Source organism: Zophobas morio, unplaced genomic scaffold (assembly GCF_036711695.1).
Source record: "Zophobas morio isolate AGI-343-1 ecotype UQ-CSIRO unplaced genomic scaffold, CSIRO_AGI_Zmor_V1 ptg000011l, whole genome shotgun sequence".
Lineage (NCBI taxonomy): Eukaryota > Metazoa > Arthropoda > Insecta > Coleoptera > Tenebrionidae > Zophobas > Zophobas morio.
Window position 1 is genome coordinate 20117981 of NW_026972116.1, and position 25068 is coordinate 20143048.

The following is a 25068-nucleotide window of genomic DNA, read 5'->3' on the forward strand; positions in this document are numbered from 1 at the left end:
GTACTGCCAACTACCTTTTTGTTTTTGTTTGAACTCAATGTCTTCGTTCTAACGTATAGTTTTAACTTATGACGTGAATTTAGAAAAGGTTGAAACGGTTTTTGCATAATGCTTTCCACACTGATTAATATCCATTGTATTATTGCCACCTATAGCCGTTTTTTGTGGGTACTTAGAGATTAATTAAACGGAAATGGAAACACGTGATTATGAATGTTGGATCATATTTTCCATCTGTTGTAAATTAACTGCGACATCAATACAATACATGTAATCTCTAATCAATCGCTAATAGTTCAATATGATGTGATTTGCTCTTCTTAAGTAGTCTCTTTGTAATCATTTTATCTCTGTTTTTGTTTTTTTGTAACGCGAGTGAGTAATACTTTTAAAATCATTGCTATGTTCATTCCAGTACGACCATTTTTGCACGAAAACAGCCCGTAGACGACAATTTCGATTTACTTTAAGGTCAGTACGTTTTTTTTTTATTAATTCATAGATTCACTTCTTGCTGCTTGAGCGAAAGCGAAATATTTTACAACTGTGTAGTTTTTAAATTGCAAGTTCCTTATTTCGTTTTTTTTTTTTGTATTTAAATTTTTATTATCGAAAAACTAAAAGCAATTAAACCAGAAATCATTACAACAATAGCAGCGGTAGCAACAATGTGTCCCATTTAAAATTAATTGCATACTATACTATCTATCAAGTACCGAAATTTAATTGTCGCAAATACTAAACATTTTTTATTAGACGATAAAACAATCTCAATCTTTAGATATCTTTTGTCAAGTGAGCATTATAAGATTACCAGTGGTTTCATTTAAGCACAGATAATGTAAGTACCTACCCGGATTAAATCCGCTCAGTGCAACCTATACATACTCAGACATTTTTGCAAACTCACAGACGTTCAAAGTCTCCACAAGATGGGGGACTTCTTCCGCAGCGAGGAAATGGCTCTTGCCCAACTCTTCATCCAACCAGAAACGGCGTACTTCGCCATCTCCGAGCTTGGCGAATCCGGAATCGTCCAGTTCCGAGACGTAAGTAAAAACTCAGCTAGATCTATAACGAAGTAGCGTCTTCTAGTTGAACGAAGACGTTCACGCCTTCCAACGAAAATTCGTAAACGAAGTCCGAAGATGCGACGAAATGGAACGCCAGCTGCGCTACATAGAAGCAGAAGTGAAGAAACACGATATCCCTATTACGGAACCGGAAGATCTACCCCGTCCTCCTAATCCTCGTCAAATCATAGATCTAGAAGCGCATCTCGAGAAGACCGAAAGCGATATCAAACAACTCACTCAGAGCGCTGTCAACTTGAAGTCCGACTATTTGGACTTGATCGAGCTGAAGCACGTCTTGGAGAAAACTCAACCTTACTTTAACGAAAGCGACGACGGGAGTGCGTTGGATTCGGTACACAAGGCGCTGATTACTGAAGATGCGCAGAATGGGAGGCTGAGTTTCGTGGCTGGGGTTATCGGTAGGGAGAGAGTCCCAGGTTTTGAGAGGATGCTGTGGAGAATTTCTAGAGGGAATGTGTTTGTGAAGCAGGTCGAGATCGATGAAGCTTTGGAGGACCCAGTCACGGTAATTACCTGGATTTGAGTGCTTGAAAGTGGTTAAGGGACTGGTTTCAGGGTCACGAAAATTATAAAACCGTCTTCGTGATTTTTTTCCAAGGTGAGCAGCTACACACGAGGATCAATAAGGTGTGCGCTGGTTTCCGCGCGTCGGTGTATGCATGTCCTAGTGATTTCCAAAAAAGAAGCGAGATGTTGACTGGGGTGTCCACGCGTTTGGAAGACTTGAATATGGTGTTGAACCAGACGCGGGATCACCGGGAAAGAGTGTTGGTCAACGTTGCCAAAGAACTGCAAAATTGGAGCATCATGGTTAGCAAAATGAAGGCGATTTATCACACTTTGAACTTTTTTAATATGGACGTGACCAATAAGTGTCTAATTGGGGAGTGCTGGGTTCCCACTAAAGACCTTCCTATTGTACAGAAAACCCTCTCGGATCTCTCAGTAAGTAGACTTTTGCTGCCTAATTGTCATAACTTTGTCGCTTCTAGGCAACTTCCGGTAGTTCGATCTCGTCGTTTTTGAACACCATTGACACTAAAGAAACACCGCCGACTTTCAACAGAACGAACAGGTTCACACAAGGCTTCCAAAACTTGATAGACTCCTATGGTATGGCCTCCTACCGCGAAGTCAATCCAGCTTTGTACACCATCATCACGTTCCCGTTTCTCTTTGCGGTGATGTTCGGAGATGTCGGACACGCGATTATCATGGCATGTTTTGGAGGTTATTTGGTTTATGCTGAGAAGAGTATCCTAAAGAAGAAAATCACCAGCGAGATCTTCAATATTTTCTTTTCCGGGAGATACATTATTCTTCTGATGGGGATCTTCTCAATTTACACTGGAGTTCTCTACAACGACTTTTTCTCAAAAGCGATGAACATTTTTGGGAGTACTTGGTTTGTGAATTTGAATCGGGAGGCAGCTATGGAGCAGGAGTCAACTACGTTAGATCCCAGGTTTGATTACACTGGGTCTTCGTATTTTATGGGGTTGGATCCAGCGTGGCAATTTGCCACCAACAAAATCATTTTCTTTAACACGTTTAAAATGAAACTGTCTATTGTTATTGGGGTCTTGCACATGATGTTTGGAGTTTGTGTCAGCGTTATTAACTTCGTGTGAGTACCTAGCTACATAGATGAAAATTTCTAAGTTCAATTATGTCAATAATCGTTGTAGATATTTCCGGAAATATTCGTCTATCTTTTTGGAATTCCTCCCCCAGATTCTCCTACTATGTTTCCTCTTCTTGTGGATGGTCGTGATGATGTTTATGAAATGGATTTGGTATTCTTGCGACAAAGCTAACGGTAATTTAAACCCCAAAACGCGTCTCAAAAAAGTAACCATTGGTTCCAGAAATCGAGTACGGATCTTCGTGTGCCCCTTCCATCCTCGTCTTCTTCATCAACATGATGCTGTTTAAAGAAGAAGAGCAGAAACCCGGTTGCGAAGTGTACATGTTCGAGGGTCAACAATTGCTCCAACAAATCCTAGTTTACCTTTCCTTGCTCTGCATCCCAGTACTCCTCCTAGGTAAACCTCTCTATGTCAAATTCACCCGAAAAGCTAAACCAAAGAAAGATTCTGGGGACCAGACCGCCGCACAAAACGAAGATGAAGAAGAAGAACCCATCAGCGAAATCTTCATCCATCAAGTTATACACACCATCGAGTACGTCTTAAGTACCATTTCTCATACTGCTTCGTACTTGCGGTTGTGGGCTTTGTCGTTAGCGCATGCGCGTAAGTCAGATGACTTTGTTTAAGTGCTTAAATTAAAGACACGTTTTAGAACTTTCCGAGGTGTTGTGGAATAGGTTGTTCCAAATAGGGTTAAAGAGCTCCTCGTACGTGGGGGCTCCAATGACAGTGATACTGTTTTCTGTTTGGGCCTTTTTTACTGTCGCCATTTTGGTTCTAATGGAGGGGTTGTCGGCGTTTTTGCACACGCTGAGATTGCATTGGTGAGTCATTTTTATCAGGTAGGGAAAAAACGATGCATTTGTTGTTTCAGGGTCGAATTTCTGAGCAAGTTCTACCAGGGTGAGGGATATCCGTTTGAACCGTTTAGTTTTAAGGCGATTTTGGAGCAGGAGGCTGGTGTTGAAGATTAACCTATTTGTTCTATTCTACAATTTTTATGTATTAATTGGATTTATCAACAAATATACATATTCGTGTTGTTTAATTAACCGAAATTTAAACAGTTTTTGATGCATTAATCAAGTAGGAAAATGTCAAAAAACCGGAAATAAAGTCTCCCAGAATTGACATTTCTTAGTTTGACAGGTAAAAATGGGAAATATGTTGCGCAGTGAACGCATGAGTCTTTGCCAAATCTTCATTCCATCGGAAGCTGCATATTATGTGATTTCTGAACTCGGGGAAATCGGAGCCGTCCAGTTCCTAGATGTTGGTAAACAAAGAGTGCCATCTTTATTCTCAAACTCTTTTCCAGTTAAACAAAGACGTCACCTCCTTCCAGCGAAACTTCGTCGATGACGTCAGACGATGCCACGAAATGGAGCGAAAGCTGAGGTACATAGAATCAGAACTGGAAAATCACGGCGTCACGATTTCCCCTTGCTCAGAAAATGTTAAAGCTCTTCCACCGAACGAAATCGCAGACTTAGAAGTACAAACCCACTTTCTGATTTTCTCCACTGACAACTCTTCTCTAGCGAAACATCTCCAGGAGTGAAGAAGAACTGAAGAAACTGACACTGAATGCTTATAGTTTAAAGCAGTGTTCTTTGGAGTTGCTAGAATTGAAGCAAGTTCTAGAAAAAGCGGAGGCGTTTCTTCGAAAACGCGACGAAATTTTTGGGTATGACCTGTCTAGGAATGTAGGAGAAGATCAGAGTTCTACGATCATAAACCAGTTCAATTTCGTCACTGGGATCATCAATAGAGAGAAAATGAAATCGTTTGAAACCATGCTATGGAGAGTTTGCAAAGGAAACGTGTTTTTTGAAAAAGTCGAAATTGAGAATCCTCTAGAAGATTTAGCTTCAGTGAGATTTTATTTTATTAGTATCAAAATTTAGAATGACGTTTTAGGACTGTAGACACTACAAGAGTGTTTTTATTGTGTGCTTTCACGGTAATCTTCTGACACCAAGAATAAACAAAATCTGTGAAGGCTTCCGCGCTCGTATTTATTCGTGTCCCAGTGTGCCAAGCGAACGAAGAAAACTACTAGAAAGTATTTGCAGACGTCTAGCTGATATTAAGTTGGTTATAAATCAAACGTACGCCTACCGGGAAAATTTTTTAAGCAGAATTGCCAAAGACCTACGTTACTGGAGCACCATGGTTAGTAAAATTAAAGCGATTTATCATGGTTTGAACCTATTAAACATGGACGTTACTGGAAAATGCTTCATTGGCCAGTGTTGGGTCCCGTTTGTTTATATTCCAGTAGTCAAGAAAGCGCTTGGTGATGGCTCAGTACGTCTATCTCACTTTTATCTCTTTTTACTTAACTTAAGTACCCAGAGGGCGTCTGGATGTCCAGTGTTCTCGTTTTTGTACGTCGTCAAAACTGACGAAGACCCCCCCACTTTCAACCGAACCAACAAATTCACCCAATGCTTCCAAAAGCTGGTTGACGTTTACGGAGTCGCGTCGTACCAAGAAGTGAACCCAGGTACTACCACCATTCCCAAGTCCCAACACCAATCCTTGTTTCCAGCTTTGTACTCAATGGTCACGTTCCCGCTTTTGTTCGCCGTGATGTTCGGCGACATCGGGCACGCTTTCATTTTGGTACTTTTCGCAACTTTTTTGATAATCAACGAAAAAAACTTCGCGGCCAAAAAAGTCGCTAGTGAAGTCACGACGATCTTCTACGAGGGACGCTACCTCATACTTCTGATGGGGATTTTTTCGCTTTACACCGGTTTCGTCTACAACGAGGTGTTCTCCAAGTCCATGAATATTTTCGGGTCGAGTTGGGACCCGGTTTTTAATTACTCGGTAGTGGTGGCTGGCGACGTCTCTGGTTTGGATCCAGGGCACAGTTATGTTGGCAGCCCGTACTTTTTCGGGGTGGACCCCATTTGGAGCCTCGCCAACAACCGGATTGCGTTTTTGAATTCGTATAAAATGAAAATGTCGATTATTTTTGGGGTTTTGCACATGATTTTGGGACTTTGCAGCAATGTGGTCAATTTTGTGTAAGTTAACACAGTATTGCAAACGTATTTAGTGTTTAAAAAAAAATTACAGATATTTTCGGAAGTATGCAAATATTCTTCTGGTGTTTGTGCCTCAGTTAACTCTACTGAGTTGCCTTTTCCTATGGTTAGTTGCTATGATGTTTATTAAATGGATAATGTACTCACCGGTTAGTACAGGTAAGCGATGATTTACTGGTTGCCTACTTTACTAATTTCTTTTGATTTTTGTTCAAAAAAGATGTCAAATATGGAACATCGTGTGCACCTTCAATTCTTATATCTTTCATAAACATGCTTCTAATAAAGGAAACTGTGCCCCGTCCAGGTTGTGACCCCTACTTTTTCCAATTTCAGCCTAAATTACACAAAATGCTTCTGATTGTGTCTATTATCACCATTCCACTGATGATATTTGGTAAACCTCTATATGTACTGTACTCCCGAAAACAACACTTTCACGTAAGTAAATGATATAAGGTACAGTAGGGCGAAAAGACAAACCCAAAATCTAAGGTTACTCAGGACAAACTAGACAACAAGAGATTCCGTGACGAGTTAAGTCTGAAGTTTTATAAAAGCGTCGAACAAGAGTTAAATGTGAACGAAGAAGCTGAAACAGTCTTCGATTTGTTCGTTCTTCAAGTTATCTACACTATAGAATATGTTCTTAGCACGATTTCGCACACGGCGTCGTATTTGCGACTGTGGGCGTTATCTTTGGCACACAGTGGTAATAATAATAAATGATTGTTCTAAAAACGGAGATTATTTTTTAGAACTGTCTGATGTCCTGTGGAAGCGAGTTCTCTGTCTGGGAATGAAATTTGGAGGTTATTATGGAGGAATCGCCGTTTTTGCTTCGTTTTTCCTGTGGGCGTTCTTCACGTTGATGATTCTTGTGATTATGGAAGGGTTGTCGGCATTTTTGCACACTTTGAGGCTGCACTGGTAATTTTTTAGGGTTTGGGGGAATTCGATTTTGGTAAACTTTTTTCTAGGGTGGAGTTTATGAGCAAGTTTTATGAAGGGAAGGGGTACCCATTTGAACCTTTCAGTTTTAAAGAGATTTTGGAACATCCCGAAAGAACGGAAAGTGAAGAAGACTTGGAAGAATGTGACGAAAACGACGTCAAATTATTTGAATAGTAAAAATGGAAACTTTTTTATATTTAGCTACCACTGTATTTAAGATGTGACATTTTGTTTGCTGCCAGATCTAATTAGATAAAGTTGTCGTTTGTTTATCACGACTGTGTTAATTGTGTGAATTGGGTGCCAAGTATTATTAATATCTTTTTTCTGTTCATTTTTGACAAAAAAAACATTGTTTTAAATTTGTGATCTTCATTTTGTGTATTAGGTGAGTTAAATAATATAATAATGACACTTTTCAGATGAAACATTAATACACTAAAGATAATAATATTAAGCGTGTGAACGTTAATAAAACAATTAACGGGTTCCAGGTCGCTGAATAGATAAGTAATATCCGAAATAGAGGTCTTCAAGTCCCGGAAACTCGTAAAAGCCATTGTTAGCAATTTTCCCAATCTTAACCTTGATTTAGCAAATTTACTGTACTTCGGACGCAATTTTATCTAAAAGCTTAATAAAAATCAATACTCTCTCACGAACAAAGCGTACCAACTAAAAATTAGGGAGACAATTAACTGACATAATAGAATAATGTAACAATTTGTTTTGGATGTTCTTGTAACCTTGACCTGTTAGTGCACACAACGAACGGAAATCATATGTATGGAACTTGGCACATGATTTATCAAGTGTCGTGTGTGCGTCTTAAAGGCGTCTGACAAGCGCTGAAATGTTGAATTATGAAGATTTTGTTCTAGTTACAAAATTCAACAATAGCCGCTGCTTTGTGGGCACGAAGTAGGACGTTCGTTAAGATCTTGCCCTGTCAGGAGTTCACTTTAAAAAAGTTATTTTAAGATCTTTTATAAGTAACGACAAGCCGAAGACTATTTTTATTGGTGATTTTTGACCAATTTTCACATTTGGTAACCGTGACATCTGGTGTGCTCAAATTTCTTCTATTGGCGTAACTAGTTTTTCCGGGTGAAAATGGCTTACGTCAGAGAAAGCAGTGAAGTTTTAAAAATGTCACACACTTGTGGCTGATGCGATGCTTGCGTTTTATATTGTCAATGTCAATCAACCTTGATTGTTACTGATAAACGTGCGACGTTTTCATAACCTCACGCACTTAAGTGGTGCGAGTTTGACATTAGCATTTAGGGGAACGTAGTTACCGCCAACAGAAAAAAAATTTTTGTGCGGTAATAAATATCCCTAATGACTGACAGTTCAGTTCTCGTAATGATGGAAATGCACCGAATCATATTTAATCCTGCATTGAAATCCCAAGAAATTTCTTTTCTCATTTATAAAAGAATGACGAGTCTGTGTACTAGAGCATGAGATATTGCATTGTAACTAGAGAATATCGAGAAATGACATCTTTAATATTAATGACATGCATTTTTAGCGACTGTATTCTTTATCAGAGGGTACTCAGAGACAACAATAAGTCTAAATTTCATAGTAACGTTATTAAGGAATCTCAAGTTATATCTTTGCTTACACTTTTTAGTTTTGCTAGGAATTTGACAACAAATTAATTTAAATTGAAGGTTGTTCTGTCTGCTTTAGAAGCTCCGGTATTAATGAATTGTTAGTGTGGGTAGAGTTTAACATTAATTATAAGGTCATTGTGTTTTCCAAACTTCAGGGAAATCATATGAGCTGTTTCTAAGATAATCAATAAAATAGCTTTGAAAATACATAGTTCTTAAAAACCTGTGTACGAAGGGGAATGTAAATCTGTTATTACCGATATATGGACATACAGACGGAAACATGAACGCTGTTTTCGCATGTACGAACGAGATTTAAATATTTTGTCGATTCTATGTAATAATTGAAGTTCTGTACGGTTTGCTCAAGAATATCTGAAACCGGCGAAGTTATTATTACAATTATTATGTTAATTATTAAAACGTTGTTGACGGCGTTAATTGCGGCCGCTTTTATTAATTTGCTTCATTCGATTAAGATCGTAAAAGTAGACTAGACGGTTAAAATCTCTTTACATCTAGTTGGTCTAGGCAATAAAAGGGCGCATCAACACAATAGACTTCTCCCCATCCCCTTGTATGAATTAGTTCTGTCACGTTGCTCCTTGTATAAACTGTATTGAAATTGTTTAGGGAAGCCATGCGCAATCTAGCGCCAAGCTTTAAATTCAGTATTGCATTAGCTTACAACGTCGAAACACGCTGACTTCAAAGTGTGTTTGTTTATGTTAATCTTAACAAAGTGTGAGGGTGGGAGGATGGCTTAAGTGCAGAAACCACCGAGAAAAATCTATCGAAACTAGGTGAGTATTTTTGATTTTTTAAGTACGTGAATAAAATTGTGTGTAATTTTTTTTAATGTTTTTGCGTTATGGTTGGTTTTGTTTTGTGTGTAAGTTTTCCCTTTCCGGTCCTATCTGCCTCCATCTCGCCTAATTTCCCCCAAGGCAAGCAATGTAAACTTGGAGGCAATTTCACGCCTGGATGTTCTTGATGAAGTGCAATTTAATTAGAGTTGAGTAAAGTTTAATGCTTCAGGACAATTACGAATGATCCTATAATTACCTGCCGTAAACACGATGCGTTCGATTTAGGGGTAATTTTTTGCTGGATTTTATGGCAGGCTCATTAGCCGGCTAAAATGTTGTAAAATTAATAAATGTGTTAATAATTGGGTCCATGTGGTTAAGATATGAGGCTAATTTAGTACTTGAGACAAATGAAGCAGTCGACCGAAAAAATGTACATTATTGTTATTTATGGCTTGGTATTCTTGGATGAGGAGTTTTTGCTGGGTGCAATGTTTACTACGGCTGCTGTTGTAATTTGAGGCAGGTGGTTTAATGTTGTGGTAATTTTTTGAGGGAAGGAAGAGTGTCGGGTTATTTTGACGTACGATGATTTATACAACTTTTAATTAATTGTGTTTATTAAATTCTACTACGTCAGTGACGGACTTTTACAAATTACAGAGAGATAATTTTATCAACACCAAACTTAAATATACGTATTAATCGTGCTATATTTTTCACGATAAGGCGGTTTCTAAGTTGTGAAATATGCCAACTTGAACTAAAGACAAAAAAAATGTTAAATTTAAATAAATAAATACTTGTCATTATTTTACACATTTGTCACGGTTTTTCTCAAAATTTTTTTAGGTATGAGATAACTTTACCTTCAGGTAGTTTGCATATTTGAAGATAAACAACGAAGGTTGTGGGTAAAAACAATGTCAGAAATGTTACATGTATGAAGCAGTTGAAATAATTAAAATATTTAGCATTAAAGACAATTTTAAACAGTTTCGGTTTTAATGAATATATATTTAGGTTTTTCTTTGAATATACCATGTCTGAGCTGTCAACATTTTTTTTCGTAGAATGCGAAAATACAGATTTCCGATTTTTATTTGTGTGTTTACGTACACTTTAAACTTGTATTTTAACGTTGCGTATTTATGTTTCCTAAGAGAATAAAATTTTTACAAAGATGTTTTATAATTCCCTCGATAATTTGCCTAAGAAAGTTCATAACGAATTTCGTATTGCAAATATGGAAAGTTCAGTAAAATTTAATTATTCATTTCCTCCAGGATGTTAATGATGTCAAGGAAATTATTAAATATTTATTTAAAGTATTACGCACTGAAAAGTTTTATTCTGAGCGCTTTAACAACATATTTTTAATTGACACAAAAAAAATTTGGACACAATACTTTTGAGATTACCTATTTAATTTTTTCGTAATTTTTTTAGTGAAAAATATCCTCCATTGTTTATATATTATTTCTCATACCACATTGATTACGTGATTTCATTATGTATTTATTTTCAAAAATGGTTGTTTTTAATTAGAAAAAAATTGTGATGTCTTTGACATTTAACTTCCTTCGTTTTGATGTATATATAAAAATTTTAGTGGGAATAAATACTATATTAATATGCATACCATAGCACTTATTATATTGTTATTCATTGGTCAGACTTTTATGCAAATGAACGTATTCCTGTACTAATTGATCAAACCATTATAGTTTTTCCACACGTCCTGTGTAAGCTATTTTTATAAAATAATAGAATATAAGCAATGATGTTGGAAAAGAATAAATAAATTTCCATGTAAAATTTACAAGAGTTTAAAAATATATTTACCTTGTATTCCAATCAAATTTTTTACCTTTCGAACTTCATCAATTTCTCATCATTTGTTTGTGATTTTACTTCCCGAGCGTAAGCGAAGGAAGTATTGTAATCGAGTCCGTCGGCCAACTCTGTACTTTTACGTTTTCTCGAACTGTCATGACCCCTAGAGTACGAAGAAATATGTCTTCCGTTTCCGGCTGTCTGTCTACATCCTCATTTTTATTAGACAGATAATCTTTGAAAATACTGGGCCGATTGTTGTCAAATTTTGTATTTATAAATAAATATGTTAAATGTGCAAAATATGATCAGTCTGCACTTCTAATTTATGACAGCATTCATATTTTTTAAATTTGCTTAAACAGAGTGACTCAAAAAAATTAATGAATTGAAGAACTGAAAAACAGAATTCTCTGAAATGTTGGAGATGTTGTAAAGTTATCATAAGCATAGCAAATTTTTGATGAAAATGTATTGGCTCATTCCCCTTAAAAAATTGATCACGTCACCTCAAAATATTGCTGAATATATCCTATCTTAAATATGCAAAAAATGATGAGTCTATACTTGTAAAATGGAAATGGAAGTTTGCAATTTAACGCGGTTTCAACGAGTTTTTGCAAGTTTAATAGCAGCAGTCTTATCTTAGCAAGTGCTAGTTCCGCCCACCCGCCCTCTATTTTCTCAGAAGGTATGGCGTTTGCCAAAATTAGTCTTATCTAAGCAAGTACTAGCCCCGCCCACCCACCCTTATTTTCTCAGAGGATATGTGATTTGCCAAAGTAAGACTTATCGTAGCAACTACTAGCAAGTACGACCCTCTGAGAAAATAAAGGGCGAGTGGGCGGGATCCGTACTTGCTAACATAAGTCTTATTTTGGCAAATGACATATCCTCTGAGAAAATAGGGGGTGGGTGGGCGCCCCTAGCACTTGTTAAGATAAAATTGATTTTGTCCCTATTAATCTTGTGAAATTTAAAGGTGTTAAATTGCAAATTTCCATAGTAACGAGTTAAATTCCTAAATCTACCCGAAATGTGCAAAATGTGATGAGTTTTTATTTGTGATTTATCATCGCGTTCATATTTTTTAGGGTGGCTCAAAAAAATTAATGAATATGTCGGTTTATTTTATTGATTAAATCAGGGACAGCTTATTCAATTTTCCCAGAAAATTTTGGGAATACAGTATTGTTATTTTTATTATTACAGTGCACTAATCCAAGTTGATATACGTGTCCTTGCAAAAATGTTGAATATGTTTCACTGTACTCTCCGAAACTACTGGACTGATAATATGTTTCTATGTGAAATTGTAGATGTATTTTAGCGAAATTGTGTATGTGGAAAAACACTAATCATAATTTTTCTGTACATCCCGCCAACACTTTGATGACGAAAAAATTTTGCAAAGTAAACACTATTTAAATTTTATAAAATAGTACCCGTGGTTTAAGAATCCACTTTTATTATTTTTCGAGCGTAATCTAAGGAAGCGAGTCCATCGGACGAACGGCCACTTTTATATTTTCTCGACGTTTGATGAACCCTAGAGTACAAAAAAAGTAGTCTCCCGTTTCTGTCTGTCTGTCTGTTTGGTGTCTGTATCCATTTTTAAAATTTTGCAAAGTAAACACTATTTAAATTTTATAAAATAGTACCCGTGGTTTAAGAATCCTCTTTTGTTATTTCCCGAGCGTATTTTAAGGAAGCGAGTCCATCGGACGAATGGCCACTTTTATATTTTCTCGACGTTTGATGAACCCTAGAGTACAAAAAATGTAGTCTCCCGTTTCTGTTTGTCTGTCTGTCTGATGTCTGTATCCATTTTTATTAGACACGTAATCACCGAAACTGTTGGGCCGATTATTGTCAAATTTTGTATGTACTATCACGGCCAAAAAAATGGAAATACCTAAATTGCCCATATCATCCATTTTTATTTAATTTTTCTATTGTAAGTGCAATTTCTCTGTCACGTTGACGTTAAAAGACGTCTCGAAAATCAGAGGCGTTCATTCTAAAGCAGACACAAAATAAATTTAACAAATACAACGGAAAATCGAGAAATTGAAAATGGAAAGGATAAAAACTTGAAAAATCGAGAAATCGAAAAATTGAAGAATCAAAATATTGAAAAATTCCAAAACTGAAAAACCAAGAAATCGAAAAATCGAAAAGTGGAAAAATTGAAAAATCTAGCATTAATAAAATCAGAAAGCTTAGAACATAAAAACTCGAAAAATTGATGAATTGAAAAAATGAATATCGTAAAACTAAAATTTGGGAAAATTGAGAAATTGAAATGAAAAATCGAAAAGTCGGAAAATCCATTGATCGAAAAATCAAAGTTTAGAAACGCAAAAAATTGAAATATGTATTGAAAACCGAAAAATTTAAAAATCTAAATAATTAGAAAATCGGAAGACTGAAATATAGGAAAATTGAGAAATCGAAAATTTGAAAAATCGAGAAATTGAATTGAAAAACTGAAAAATCGAAAAGCCAAAGAATCGAGAAATCGAAAATTTAGAAACGACAAAAATTGAAAAATCGTAACACTAAAAATAGGTTTCGGAAAATTGAGAAAATAAAAAGTTAAAAAATCGAGAAGTTGAGTCGGAAAATTGGAGAATTAAAAAACCGAAATATCGAAAAATTAAAAAATCGAGAAATCGAAATTTTGAAAAATCGAGAAACTGAAATGAAAAACTGAAAAATCGAAAGTCGGAAAATCGATTGATTGAAAAATCAAAGTTTAGAAACGCCAAAAATTGAAATATGTTGTGAAAACCGAAAAATTTAAAAATCTAAATAATTAGAAAATTGGAAGACTGAAATATAGGAAAACTGAGAAACCGAAAATTTGAAAAATCGAGAAATTGAATTGAAAAATTGAAAAATCGAGAAATCGAAAATTTATAAACGGCAAAAACTGAAAAATCGTAGCACTAAAAATAGGTTTCGGAAAATTGAGAAAATAAAAAGTTAAAAAATCGAGAAGTTGAGTCGAAAAATTGGAGAATTAAAAAACCCAAATATCGAAAAATTAAAAAATCGAGAAATTGAAATGAAAAACCGAAAAATCGAAAAGCTGGAAAATCCATTGATCGAAAAATCAAAGTTTAGAAACGCCAAAAATTGAAATATGTATTGAAAACCGAAAAATTTAAAAATCTAAATAATTAGAAAATCGGAAGACTGAAATATAGGAAAATTGAGAAATCGAAAATTTGAAAAATCGAGAAATTGAATTGAAAAACTAAAAAATCGAAAAGTCTAAGAATCGAGAAATCGAAAATTTAGAAACAGCAAAAATTGAAAAATCGTAGCACTAAAATGGGTTTCGGAAATTTGAGAATATGAAAAATGAAAAAATTGAAAAATTGAGTCGAAAAATTGAAGAATTAAAAAATTGAGGAATCGAAATTTTGAAAAATCAAGAAATTGAAAACTAAAATATCGGAAAATTGAGAAATCGAAAAATTAATTTATCAAAAAATCAAGAAATCAATCGATCAATCAATAAGTGCAATTTCTTTGTCACGTTGATGTTAAAAGACGTCAGAAAATCAGAGGCGTTCATTCTAAAGCAGATACAAAATAAATTTAACAAATACAACGGAAAATCGAGAAATTGAAAATGGAAACGATAAAAACTTGAAAAATCGAGAAATCGAAAAATTGAAGAATCAAAATATTGAAAAATTCCAAAACTGAAAAACCAAGAAATCGAAAAATCGAAAAGTGACAAAATTGAAAAATCTAGAATTAATAAAATCAGAAAGTTTAGAACACAAAAACCCGGAAAATTGATGAATTGAAAAAATGAATATCGTAAAATTAAAATTTCGGAAAATTGAGAAATTGAAATGAAAAACTGAAAAGTCGAAAAATCGATTGATCGAAAAATCAAAATTTAGAAACACCAAAAATTGAAATATGCATTGAAAATGGAAAAATTTAAAAATCTAAAAAAACGGAAAATCGTAAGACTGAAATATAGGAAAATTGTAAAACCAAAAATTTGAAAAATCGAGAAATTGAATTGAAAAACTGAAAACTTGAAAAGTCAAAGAATCGAGGAATCGAAAATTTAGAAACGGTAAAAATCGTAGGACTAGCAATAGGTTTCGGAAAATTGAGGAAATAAAAAGTTAAAAAATCGAGAAGTTGAGTCGAAAAATTGGAGAATTGAAAAACCGAAATATTGAAAAATTAAAAAATCGAGAAATCGAAATTTTGAAAAATCGAGAAATTGAAATGAAAAACTGAAAAATCGAAAAGTCGGAAAATCGATTGATCGAAAAATCAAAGTTTAGAAACGCCAAAAATTGAAATATGTATTGAAAACCGAAAAATTTAAAAATCTAAATAATTAGAAAATCGGAAGACTGAAATATAGCAAAACTGAGAAACCGAAAATTTGAAAAATCGAGAAATTGAATTGAAAAACTGAAAAATCGAAAAGTCTAAGAATCGAGAAATCGAAAATTTAGAAACAGCAAAAATTGAAAAATTGTAGCACTAAAAATAGGTTTCGGAAAATTGAGAAGATAAAGAGTTAAAAAATCGAGAAGTTGAGTCGGAAAATTGGAGAATTAAAAAACCGAAATATCGAAAAATTAAAAAATCGAGAAATCGAAATTTTGAAAAATCGAGAAATTGAAATGAAAAACTGAAAAATCGAAAGTCGGAAAATCGATTGATGGAAAAATCAAAGTTTAGAATCGCCAAAAATGGAAATATGTTGTGAAAACCGAAAAATTTAAAAATTTAAATAATTAGAAAATCGGAAGACTGAAATATAGGCAAATTGAGAAATCGAAAATTTGAAAAATCGGGAAATTGAATTGAAAAACTGAAAAATCTAAAAGTCTAAGAATCGAGAAATCGAAAATTTAGAAACAGCAAAAATTGAAAAATCGTAGCACTAAAAATAGGTTTCGGAAAATTGAGAAAATAAAAAGTTAAAAAATCGAGAAGTTGAGTCGAAAAATTGGAGAATTAAAAAACCAAAATATCGAAAAATTAAAAAATCGAGAAATCGAAATTTTGAAAAATCGAGAAATTGAAATGAAAAACCGAAAAATCGAAAAGTCGGAAAATCCATTGATCGAAAAATCTAAGTTTAGAAACGCCAAAAATTGAAATATGTATTGAAAACCCAAAAATTTAAAAATCTAAATAATTAGAAAATCGGAAGACTGAAATATAGGAAAACTGAGAAACCGAAAATTTGAAAAATCGAGAAATTGAATTGAAAAACTGAAAAATCGAAAAGTCTAAGAATCGAGAAATCGAAAATTTAGAAACCGCAAAAACTGAAAAATCGTAGCGCTAAAATGAGTTTCGGAAAATTGAGAAAATGAAAAATCAAAAAATCGAAAAATTAAGTCGAAAAATTGAATAATTAAAAACCGAAATTTCGAAAAATTAAGAAATTGAAAACTAAAATATCGGAAAATTGAGAAATCGAAAAATTAATATATCAAAAAATCATGAAATCAGTCAATCAATCAATAAATCCAATTTCTCTTTCACGTTGACGTTAAAAGACGTCAGAAAATCAGTGGCGTTCATTCCAAAGCAGACAAAATAAATTTAACAAATACAACAGCAAAATTAAATAAAAATCGATGACATCAGTAATTTAGGCGTTTCCATTTTTTTTGTCCATGATAGTATATTAGAAACATTAAGTAGATGGTTAAATGCTAGCCAAAATTTTGCTAATCATCCCCACCAAGAATTTGATGATGTCATTTCAAAGAATTCTATGTTTATTTGATTTAACTGTTACACAACAATATAGTGTTGTAAGTGTTCTGTACGAATCAGCTTTGAGTTTTTCTTTAACCGTCCAAATTTTTGCAAAACCATAATACACGGTATAATAGTAGTTTACCATTAGCGTAAGGCATCCCGGTGGTGGTCTAGTGGTTACTTAATTAATTTTAGTTAGTTAATTTTTTTAATAATGAAATTACCCCACTTTCTTGAAAAGGTGAGAATACGCCTCTTTTCATTTAAAAATGTAAAAGCTTCTCGGTGACGTCAAATGTCTTTTTTTATTTTCCCAACTGTCTTTTTTTTAAGAATGTGAAACCTTCTCGGGGGCGCCAAATATCTTTTTGTTAATACGAAACCTTCTTCGGGGTCCCAATTGGCTTTTTTAAAAATGTAAAACCTTCTCGGGGGCGTCAAATGTCTTTTTTAAGAACGTGAAACCTTCTCGGGGGCGCCAAATATCTTTTTTTTAATGCGAAACCTTCTTCGGGGTCCCAATTGGCTTTTTTAAAAATGTAAAACCTTCTCGGGGGCGCCAAATGTGTTTTTAAGAATGAAAAACCTTCTCGGGGGTCCCAAGTGATTTTTTTTAAGAATGTGAAACCTTCTCGGGGGACCCAAATATATATTTTTTTAATATGAAGTCTTCTCCTGGGGTCCCAATTGGCTTTTTTAAAAGTGTAACCCTCCTCGGGGGCGTCAAATGTATTTTTTAAGAATGTGAAACCTTGTTGGGGGTCCCAACTGGCTTTTTTAAAAATGTAAAACCTTCTCGGGGGCGTCAAATGTCTTTTTTAAGGATGTGAAACCTTCTCGGGTGTCCCAACTGTTTTTTTTTTTAAGAATGTGAAACTTTCTCGGGGGCGCCAAATATCTTGTTTTTTAATTCGAATCCTTCTCGGGGGTTCCAGTTGTTTTCTTTTAAATGTAAAACCTTCTCGGGGGCGCCAAATGTACCTTTTTTTTAATGTGAAACCTTCTCGGGGGTCCCAATTTTTTTTTTTTTAATATGAAACCTTCTCGGAGCCCCAAATGTCCTTTTTTTAATGTGAAATCTTCTCGGAGGTCCCAATTGGCTTTTTTAAAAATGTAAAACCTTCTCTGGAGCGCCAAATACCTTGTTTTTTAATGTGAACCCTTCTCGGGGGTTCCAGTTGTTTTTTTTTTAATGTAAAACCTTTTCGGGGGGCGCCAAATACCTTTTTTTATTGTGAAACCTTCTCGGGGGTCCCAATTGGCTTTTTTAAAAATGTAAAATCTTCTCTGGAGCGCCAAATATCTTTTTTTTAATGTGAATCCTTCTCGGGAGTTCCAGTTGGCTTTTTTAAAAATGTGAAACCTTCTCGGGGCCGCCAAATATCTTTTTTAATGTGAAATCCTCTCGGGGGTCCCAATTGTCTTTTTTTTAATGTAAAACCTTCTCCGGAGCGCCAAATGTTTTTTTAAGAGCGTGAAACCGTTTCGGGCGTTCCAAATGTCGTCTTTTATGTAAAACCTTCTCGGGAGTCCCAACTGTCTTTTATTAACACTGTAAAACCTTCTCGGGGGTGCCAAAAATCTTTTTTTTTAATGTGAAACCTTTGCGGGGGTCCCAAGTGGCAATGCAAAACCTTTTCGGGGGCGCCAAATATGTTTTTTTAAAATGTGAAACCTTCTCTGGGGTCCCAACTGTCTTTTTTAAAAATGTAAAACTTCCTCGGGGGCGCCAGATATCTTTTTTTTATGTGACACCTTCTTGGGGATTCCAGTTCGCTTTTTTTAAAAATGTAAAACCTTCGCGGGGGCGCCAAATATCTTTTTTTTTTAATGTGAAATCTTCTCGGGGGTTCCAACTGGCTTTTTTAAAAACGTAAAACTTTCTCGGAGCCCCAAATATCTTTTTTTTATGTGAAATCTTCTCGGGGGTCCCAACCGTCTTTTTTGAAAAAAATCAAATCTTCTCGGGGGCGCCAAATATCTTTTTTTTTTAATGTGAATCCTTCTCGGGGGTTCCAGTTGTTTTCTTTTAAATGTAAAACCTTCTCGGGAGCGCCAAATATCTTTTTATTTTTAATGTGAAATCTTCTCGGGGGTTCCAACTGGCTTTTTTAAAAATGTAAAACTTTCTAGGCGCCCCAAATGTCTTTTTTTTATGTGAAACCTTCTCGGGGGTCCCAACTGTATTTTTTGAAAAATGTAAAATCTTCTTGGGGGCGCCAAATATCTTTTTTTTTAATGTGAAATCCTCTCGGGGGTCCCAATTGTCTTTTCTTTTTTTAATGTAAAAACTTCTCCAGAGCGCCAAATATCTTTTTTTTATTGTGAAACCTTCTCGGGGGTCCCAATTGTCTTTTTTTAAAAATGTAAATCCTTCTCGGGGTCCCAAATGTCTTTTTTTTCTGTGAAACCTTCTCGGGTGTTCCAACTGTCTTTTTTTAAAAATGTAAAACCTTCTCGGTGACGCCAAATATCTTTTTTTTTAATGTGAAATCTTCTCGTGGGTTCCAACAGGCTTTTTTAAAAATGTAAAACCTTCTCGGGGGTGCCAAATGTCTTTTTTAAGAATGTGAAACCTTCTCGGGGGTCCCAACTGTTTTTTTTTAAGAATGTGAAACCTTCTCAGGTGTGCCAGATGTCTTTTTAAGAATTCGAAACCTTCTCGGGGGTCCCAATTGGCTTTTTTAAAAATGTAAAACCTTCTTGGGGGCCCTAATTGTTTTTTTTAAGAACGTGAAACCTTCTCGGGGGTCCCAAGTGGCAATGTAAAACCTTCTCGGGGGCGCCAAAAATGTTTTTTAAGAATGTGAAACCTTCTCAGGGGTCTCAACTGTTTTTTTTTAATGTGAAACCTTCTCGGGAGCCCGAAATATATATTTTTTTTAATGTGAAACCTTCTCGGGGGCCTCAAATATATTTTTTTTTAATGTGAAACCTTCTCGGGGGTTCCAACGGGTGTCTTTTTTTTAAGAATATTAAATTGTCTCGGGACTCTCAACTGTCTTTTTTTAAGAAGGTGAAATCTTCTTTTTTTTTCTATTACACTGTGACTAGTATCTTCTATATTGTTTTTACTTAATAGAAAAGCAAAAGGAAATTTTATAATTTTTCAGAGAAGCCGGACTGTACTTCAGAAGCGAGGGAAGTTCTGTCTAAATAACTTTCGACCAATTTTTTTTATGTTAAACGTTTAGATTTTTGGAAAAAAACCAAAATCAATTATTGAGAACTCTTTGTGCTTATATTTAAAAAGTAATGGTTGTATTGATTAAATAAAAAATGTTTATCGAAGTTTCCCAGAGTTCCAATACGATCAGTACTTTTGGCATCATGCGCTGTTTACATATCATCGGCTGTGATATGTGTTGTATTTAAATTCCCTGTCTTGGCTTTTGCAAATATCAACTAAGAAAGTAAAAAAGGTAAAGATCCTTGCCAATTAGTAATATCATATTTTACTTTAACAAACTTCTTAAATTTAAAATTAGAGCAGAAATATAGATGAGTTCATGTTCGGAGATGCGAGTTCCTTTAATTTTTTCTGAAATAAAATTTTATTGCGCCACTTCCACAACATTCTTGTAGCGGAAGAACAATGCGGGTGTCCCCCATACAATCCGTAGGTATTAAATTACCAACTGTCGTAAAAGAAATCTTAAACCCATTTGTAAAAGAGGCTTCATTATCTTTTCCTGCTTTAATCCCAGTTATGAACACCCACATTTAAAATCCGTTTAGTACTTACGCCGAGTTTAGAATATTTACATAACTCGAGCAACATTGAGAAAATCCGAAAATCGATTTTAATCAACAAGAGTCCCTCTTTTTCCCGTCTTTCCTTCGCGTTTATTTTCCTCCAAACTTTCCCTTTTATAGCGAACGCCGCCACACTTTAATCAGCTAATTGCACCTAATTATATAATAAAAGCCGCCCGGCTCAACTTAAGAATTATTTGATTAATCTGTTTGTTTACGTTGACCAACCCAAGAAAACACGAACATACACCAAAATTTATAGTGTTGTACTCGATATAAATACCATCTAGGTTATGACCCAGTAAAGTTCGCTAAATATACATTTCTCATTAACTAAAACGATCGTGACAATAAACTATCAAATTTTCAGATTTTAGCATGACCCACACCCGCGAAGACGCCATCATGGAAACCACAGTTACCACGTTCGGGAAGCAGAAATTCGTGACCATCTCGAAACCTTTAGCTCTGTTTCTTTGTCTTCTGTTTGTTGGGTGCATCGTCGGGACTGCCCTTTTGGTCTACCACTTGTCTTCCTGTCAGGAGTTGTCCAAAGTGGAGGAGTCGACTCTGGTTGTCTATAACAAGAAATATGCGGAAACGGTTACCACCACCACGGAGATTCCTCCCTCCAGCGAAAGCGAAGAAGTTGTCACAACAACCGAGGAAAACAATGTGAAAAGCGAAGTCGAGGATGTGAGATTGCCGAGACATGTTCTTCCGCATTCCTACGACATCAAACTCGTCCCTTTTATTGTCGAGGGGAATTTTACATTCCATGGAGAAGTTATGATTGTGGTTAATGTGACTGTTACTAGCGATAATATTACGTTACATGCTGATGACTTAATTATAGACAACGTTTTAGTGTGTGAACACTTGACTAACAAATTTCTTTCAATTAGGCAAGTCGCTAATGAAACCAAACGACAGTTTTTAATAATTTATTTAAATGAACCGGTTGAAGCTGGGCTTCAGTATTACGTCAGTATTAAATTTAAGGGAGTTTTAAATGACTTGCTGCAGGGGTTTTATAGGAGCTCGTATAAGGACAACGGCAAAGTAAGGTAAGAAGTGAGAGCTTACGGTGATATTGATAACTTATGTCACACTTGTGTAATACGGGTTGCCTACTCTACTTGCAATATCATTTCTTAAATTTTTACTTCCTCAGCGATCTTCATAGTTTCTAGAATTATGAAAAGTAGGTCCCCGTTTCCGTCTATGGTTTATCGTCTCTCAGTGATGTTATTACTAGATTAGATAATAATCTGCGAAATTATCAATACAAATTTTGAGTCCCCACACTTTTGGGTACCAACCAATAGTTGCTTGACTTCTTTAAGATGGATCGCCGCCACCCAATTCCAAGCAACCGACGCCCGGAAAGCCTTCCCTTGCTTCGACGAGCCAGCCCTAAAAGCGAGATTTCAAATCAGCTTAGCCAGACCCAAAAACATGACTGCCATTTCCAACATGCCGCAGATCGGTACTCCGGAACCTGTGTAAGTACCGTTGATTCTCGCCTTCCACACTACTCCTCCCTTGTCTTCCAGCGACGGTCTGCCGGACTACGTCTGGGACCATTTCCAACAGAGTCTTCCCATGTCCACCTACTTGATAGCTTTCGTCATCTCCGACTTCGAGTGTCTCAAAAACGGTACCTTTTCCGTGTGGGCCCGTCGCAGTGCGGTTTCCCAAACCAAGTACAGCCTACAAATCGGTCCCCAGATTTTGGAGTTCTACGAAAACTTCTTCGGGATCAAATACCCTTTGCCTAAGGTTGATATGATTGGTCTGCCGGACTTTTCCGCTGGAGCTATGGAGAACTGGGGTTTGATAACCTACAGGTAGTTTTAATATAGAGGTGGCGTTAGTTTGACTTGACGGGTTATAGGGAGTCGGTTTTACTCTATGAAGAGAAGGTTTCAAGTAAGGGGAGTTTACAGCGGATCGCCCATGTAATAGCGCATGAGTTAGCCCATCAGTGGTTTGGGAATTTGGTGACTCCAGTTTGGTGGTCAGACTTGTGGTTGAATGAAGGGTTTGCCACGTACGTCGAATGTCTTGGGGCCAACTCTGTAAGTACTCATTAAACCTCAAATTTCATAAGTACTTGAATAAGACTGACGTTTTAGGTCAATCCTCACCTGAAAGAGTTGGATCAGTTCGTCATTAACGACTTACATGGCGCCTTTATGCTAGACGCTCTAAAATCCTCACACCAAATATCCATCAAAGTGAACAACCCGGACGAAATCAATGACATTTTTGATAGAATTTCGTACTCTAAAGGTAAGTATACCAAGTCCGTGGTCTTCGTTAGACAACAAGTTTTAGGTGCTGCCATTCTTCGGATGATGCAACATTTCCTCTCCATGGAAGTGTTCCGTAAAGGCTTAAACCGATACCTTCAAAGTCGTATGTACAACAACGCCGAACAAGACGATCTTTGGAATACTTTAACCCAACAAAGCCACGAAGACAAAGTTCTTGATTCGGCCATCACCATTAAGGAGATAATGGATACGTGGACTCTTCAAACCGGTTTTCCTGTAGTAACAGCCTTCAGAAACTATGAATTAGACTCGGTGACTTTGTCCCAAGAAAGATTCCTTGTTAACAGTTTTAATAATAGCGCAAATTCGGTTTGGTGGTGGATTCCCATCACCTACACCGGTCCTGGAAAAGCCGTGAAGTCCACATGGATGCGCATGGAACCGACAATAATCATTAACAATTTAGATCTATCAGATGAAGAGTGGTTTTTGGTTAATGTCAACCAAACCGGCTACTACAGGGTCAACTACGACCAAAGAAACTGGAATTTGATTACGTCCCAGTTGTTGAAGAGGAACGGTCACTTAGTTTTTGACCCTAAGAACAGAGCGCAGCTTTTAGATGACGCAATGAATTTGGCGTCCGCTGGTTACTTGGATTATGATATTGCGCTAAATGTTACTAGATATCTGAAACAAGAACGAGAATTTGTTCCGTGGAAGGCTGCCCTCATCAGTCTGGATTATTTGTATGAGATGTTCGTACGGACTGCACACTTTCACAGATACAAAGTAAGTCCAAATGCCGACTAGATGTAGATGGTGTAAGTCTTTGGTTCTAGAATTACCTCTTGGCTTTACTTCAAGACTTTTACAAAGAAATCGGGTTCACCGAAGGCGAAAACGATCCTCAGCTTTTGGTGTACAACCGGTTTGAAATAAATTCCAGGGTTTGTAAGCTGGGAGTTCGGGACTGTGTGGTCAATGCAGTTCGGGAGTTCCAGACCTGGAAGAATTCTCCTGATCCGGATAAGCGAAACTTGTGAGTACCATACTTACAACTTTCTTGAAACCTTTTTTCATCTTTCATCTATTTCGTCACCATAGAATATCAGAAAACCTTCGAGAAATCGTCTACTGCACCGCCATAAGCGTCGGAGGACAGGAAGAATGGGACTTCGCCTGGCAGCGCTACTTGAACGCAAACGTAGAAAACGAGAAAGAAATTCTCTTGATGGCTTTAGGCTGCTCGAAGGAAATCTGGATTTTGAGTAGGTACCTGGAATGGGCCATTACTGAGAATTCCGGGATAAGGAAGCACGATTCTGCCCGCGTGTTTGCAGCTGTCACCAGCAACAGTATTGGGCAACAGTTGGCTTACAGGTTTTTGAAAACCCATTGGAATAGGTTGAGATCTTAGTAAGTTTTGGTACTTCTTTGGGTTGATAATGTAAACGAATTTTTTAGTTTGGGGGCTTCTTCTATGTCTTTGAGTAGCATAGTGAGGAGTTGCACCATCAGGTTTAACACTCAGTTAGAAGTCGACGATGTAAGTGGGACGATTTTGATTTTGATTTTGACTTTTTATAATTTGGAATTTCAGTTTAAGATGTTTCTCAAGATGAAGGAGAATGAGTTTGGGATTGCTTTAAGAACCGCCCGTCAATCTATAGAGCAAGGAGAGGCTAATGTTCATTGGATGGAACGAAATTCGGAGAGGATAATAAAGTGGTTGTCTACTGTAAATGTTTAAGTTTTAATTTATTGGACTTCCAGTGAAAAAGCACTTGTTAGATTGTAGCAAGAGTAGTCTTAAGTATGAAGAGGAAATGGAATTTACCGTCGAGAGTTTTATTTTTACACATTTGCTATGTAGTTTAGTTTTTGTATACCCGTATTATTATTGTTATTTATTATTTTGCCATAAACGTTTTATTTTCTTATACAGGGTGGTGCATACATATTTCGCTACACAGGAATGAGAAAATATAGAAGCACCAATTTGTGTACGAAATTAAACACTCACTAAAGAACGTAAAGTTAGCGTCTAGTTTTAATGTTTTTATCATCTATATTTGACGTGATACTGTAATATAATGGATAGATTATTTTTTTACTTGATATTTTTACAGTACTTTTGTTAAACACAAACGACAATATGTTTTTAAATTTACTGCAAGCGGAAGACGTTTACATTTTTCAAGTCAATATAGAATTTGTAGAATATGTACTTAT

General features: G+C 35.9%; 3 protein-coding genes across 3 annotated transcripts; all 3 read left to right on the forward strand.

The window, feature by feature from the left end:
* The first annotated feature begins 362 nt into the window (after positions 1-362).
* Positions 363-3797, forward strand: LOC135127192 (V-type proton ATPase 116 kDa subunit a1-like). Its single transcript, XM_064053574.1, has 9 exons — positions 363-471; positions 913-1049; positions 1096-1602; positions 1653-2042; positions 2090-2724; positions 2786-2916; positions 2966-3352; positions 3402-3573; positions 3624-3797. Exons 2-9 carry the CDS (start codon positions 933-935, stop codon positions 3721-3723), a joined length of 2439 nt encoding a protein of 812 aa, XP_063909644.1. The 5' UTR covers positions 363-471; positions 913-932; the 3' UTR covers positions 3724-3797.
* A 107-nt stretch (positions 3798-3904) lies between these two features.
* Positions 3905-7019, forward strand: LOC135126558 (V-type proton ATPase 116 kDa subunit a1-like). Its single transcript, XM_064052590.1, has 11 exons — positions 3905-4021; positions 4068-4244; positions 4291-4623; positions 4670-5059; positions 5108-5258; positions 5304-5787; positions 5840-5967; positions 6029-6249; positions 6313-6520; positions 6567-6738; positions 6789-7019. Exons 1-11 carry the CDS (start codon positions 3905-3907, stop codon positions 6934-6936), a joined length of 2529 nt encoding a protein of 842 aa, XP_063908660.1. The 3' UTR covers positions 6937-7019.
* A 2045-nt stretch (positions 7020-9064) lies between these two features.
* Positions 9065-25033, forward strand: LOC135127195 (aminopeptidase N). Its single transcript, XM_064053578.1, has 11 exons — positions 9065-9190; positions 20925-21621; positions 21901-22059; positions 22111-22404; positions 22452-22635; positions 22693-22849; positions 22895-23625; positions 23676-23875; positions 23941-24252; positions 24301-24382; positions 24437-25033. Exons 2-11 carry the CDS (start codon positions 20933-20935, stop codon positions 24584-24586), a joined length of 2958 nt encoding a protein of 985 aa, XP_063909648.1. The 5' UTR covers positions 9065-9190; positions 20925-20932; the 3' UTR covers positions 24587-25033.
* The last annotated feature ends 35 nt before the right edge of the window (positions 25034-25068 follow it).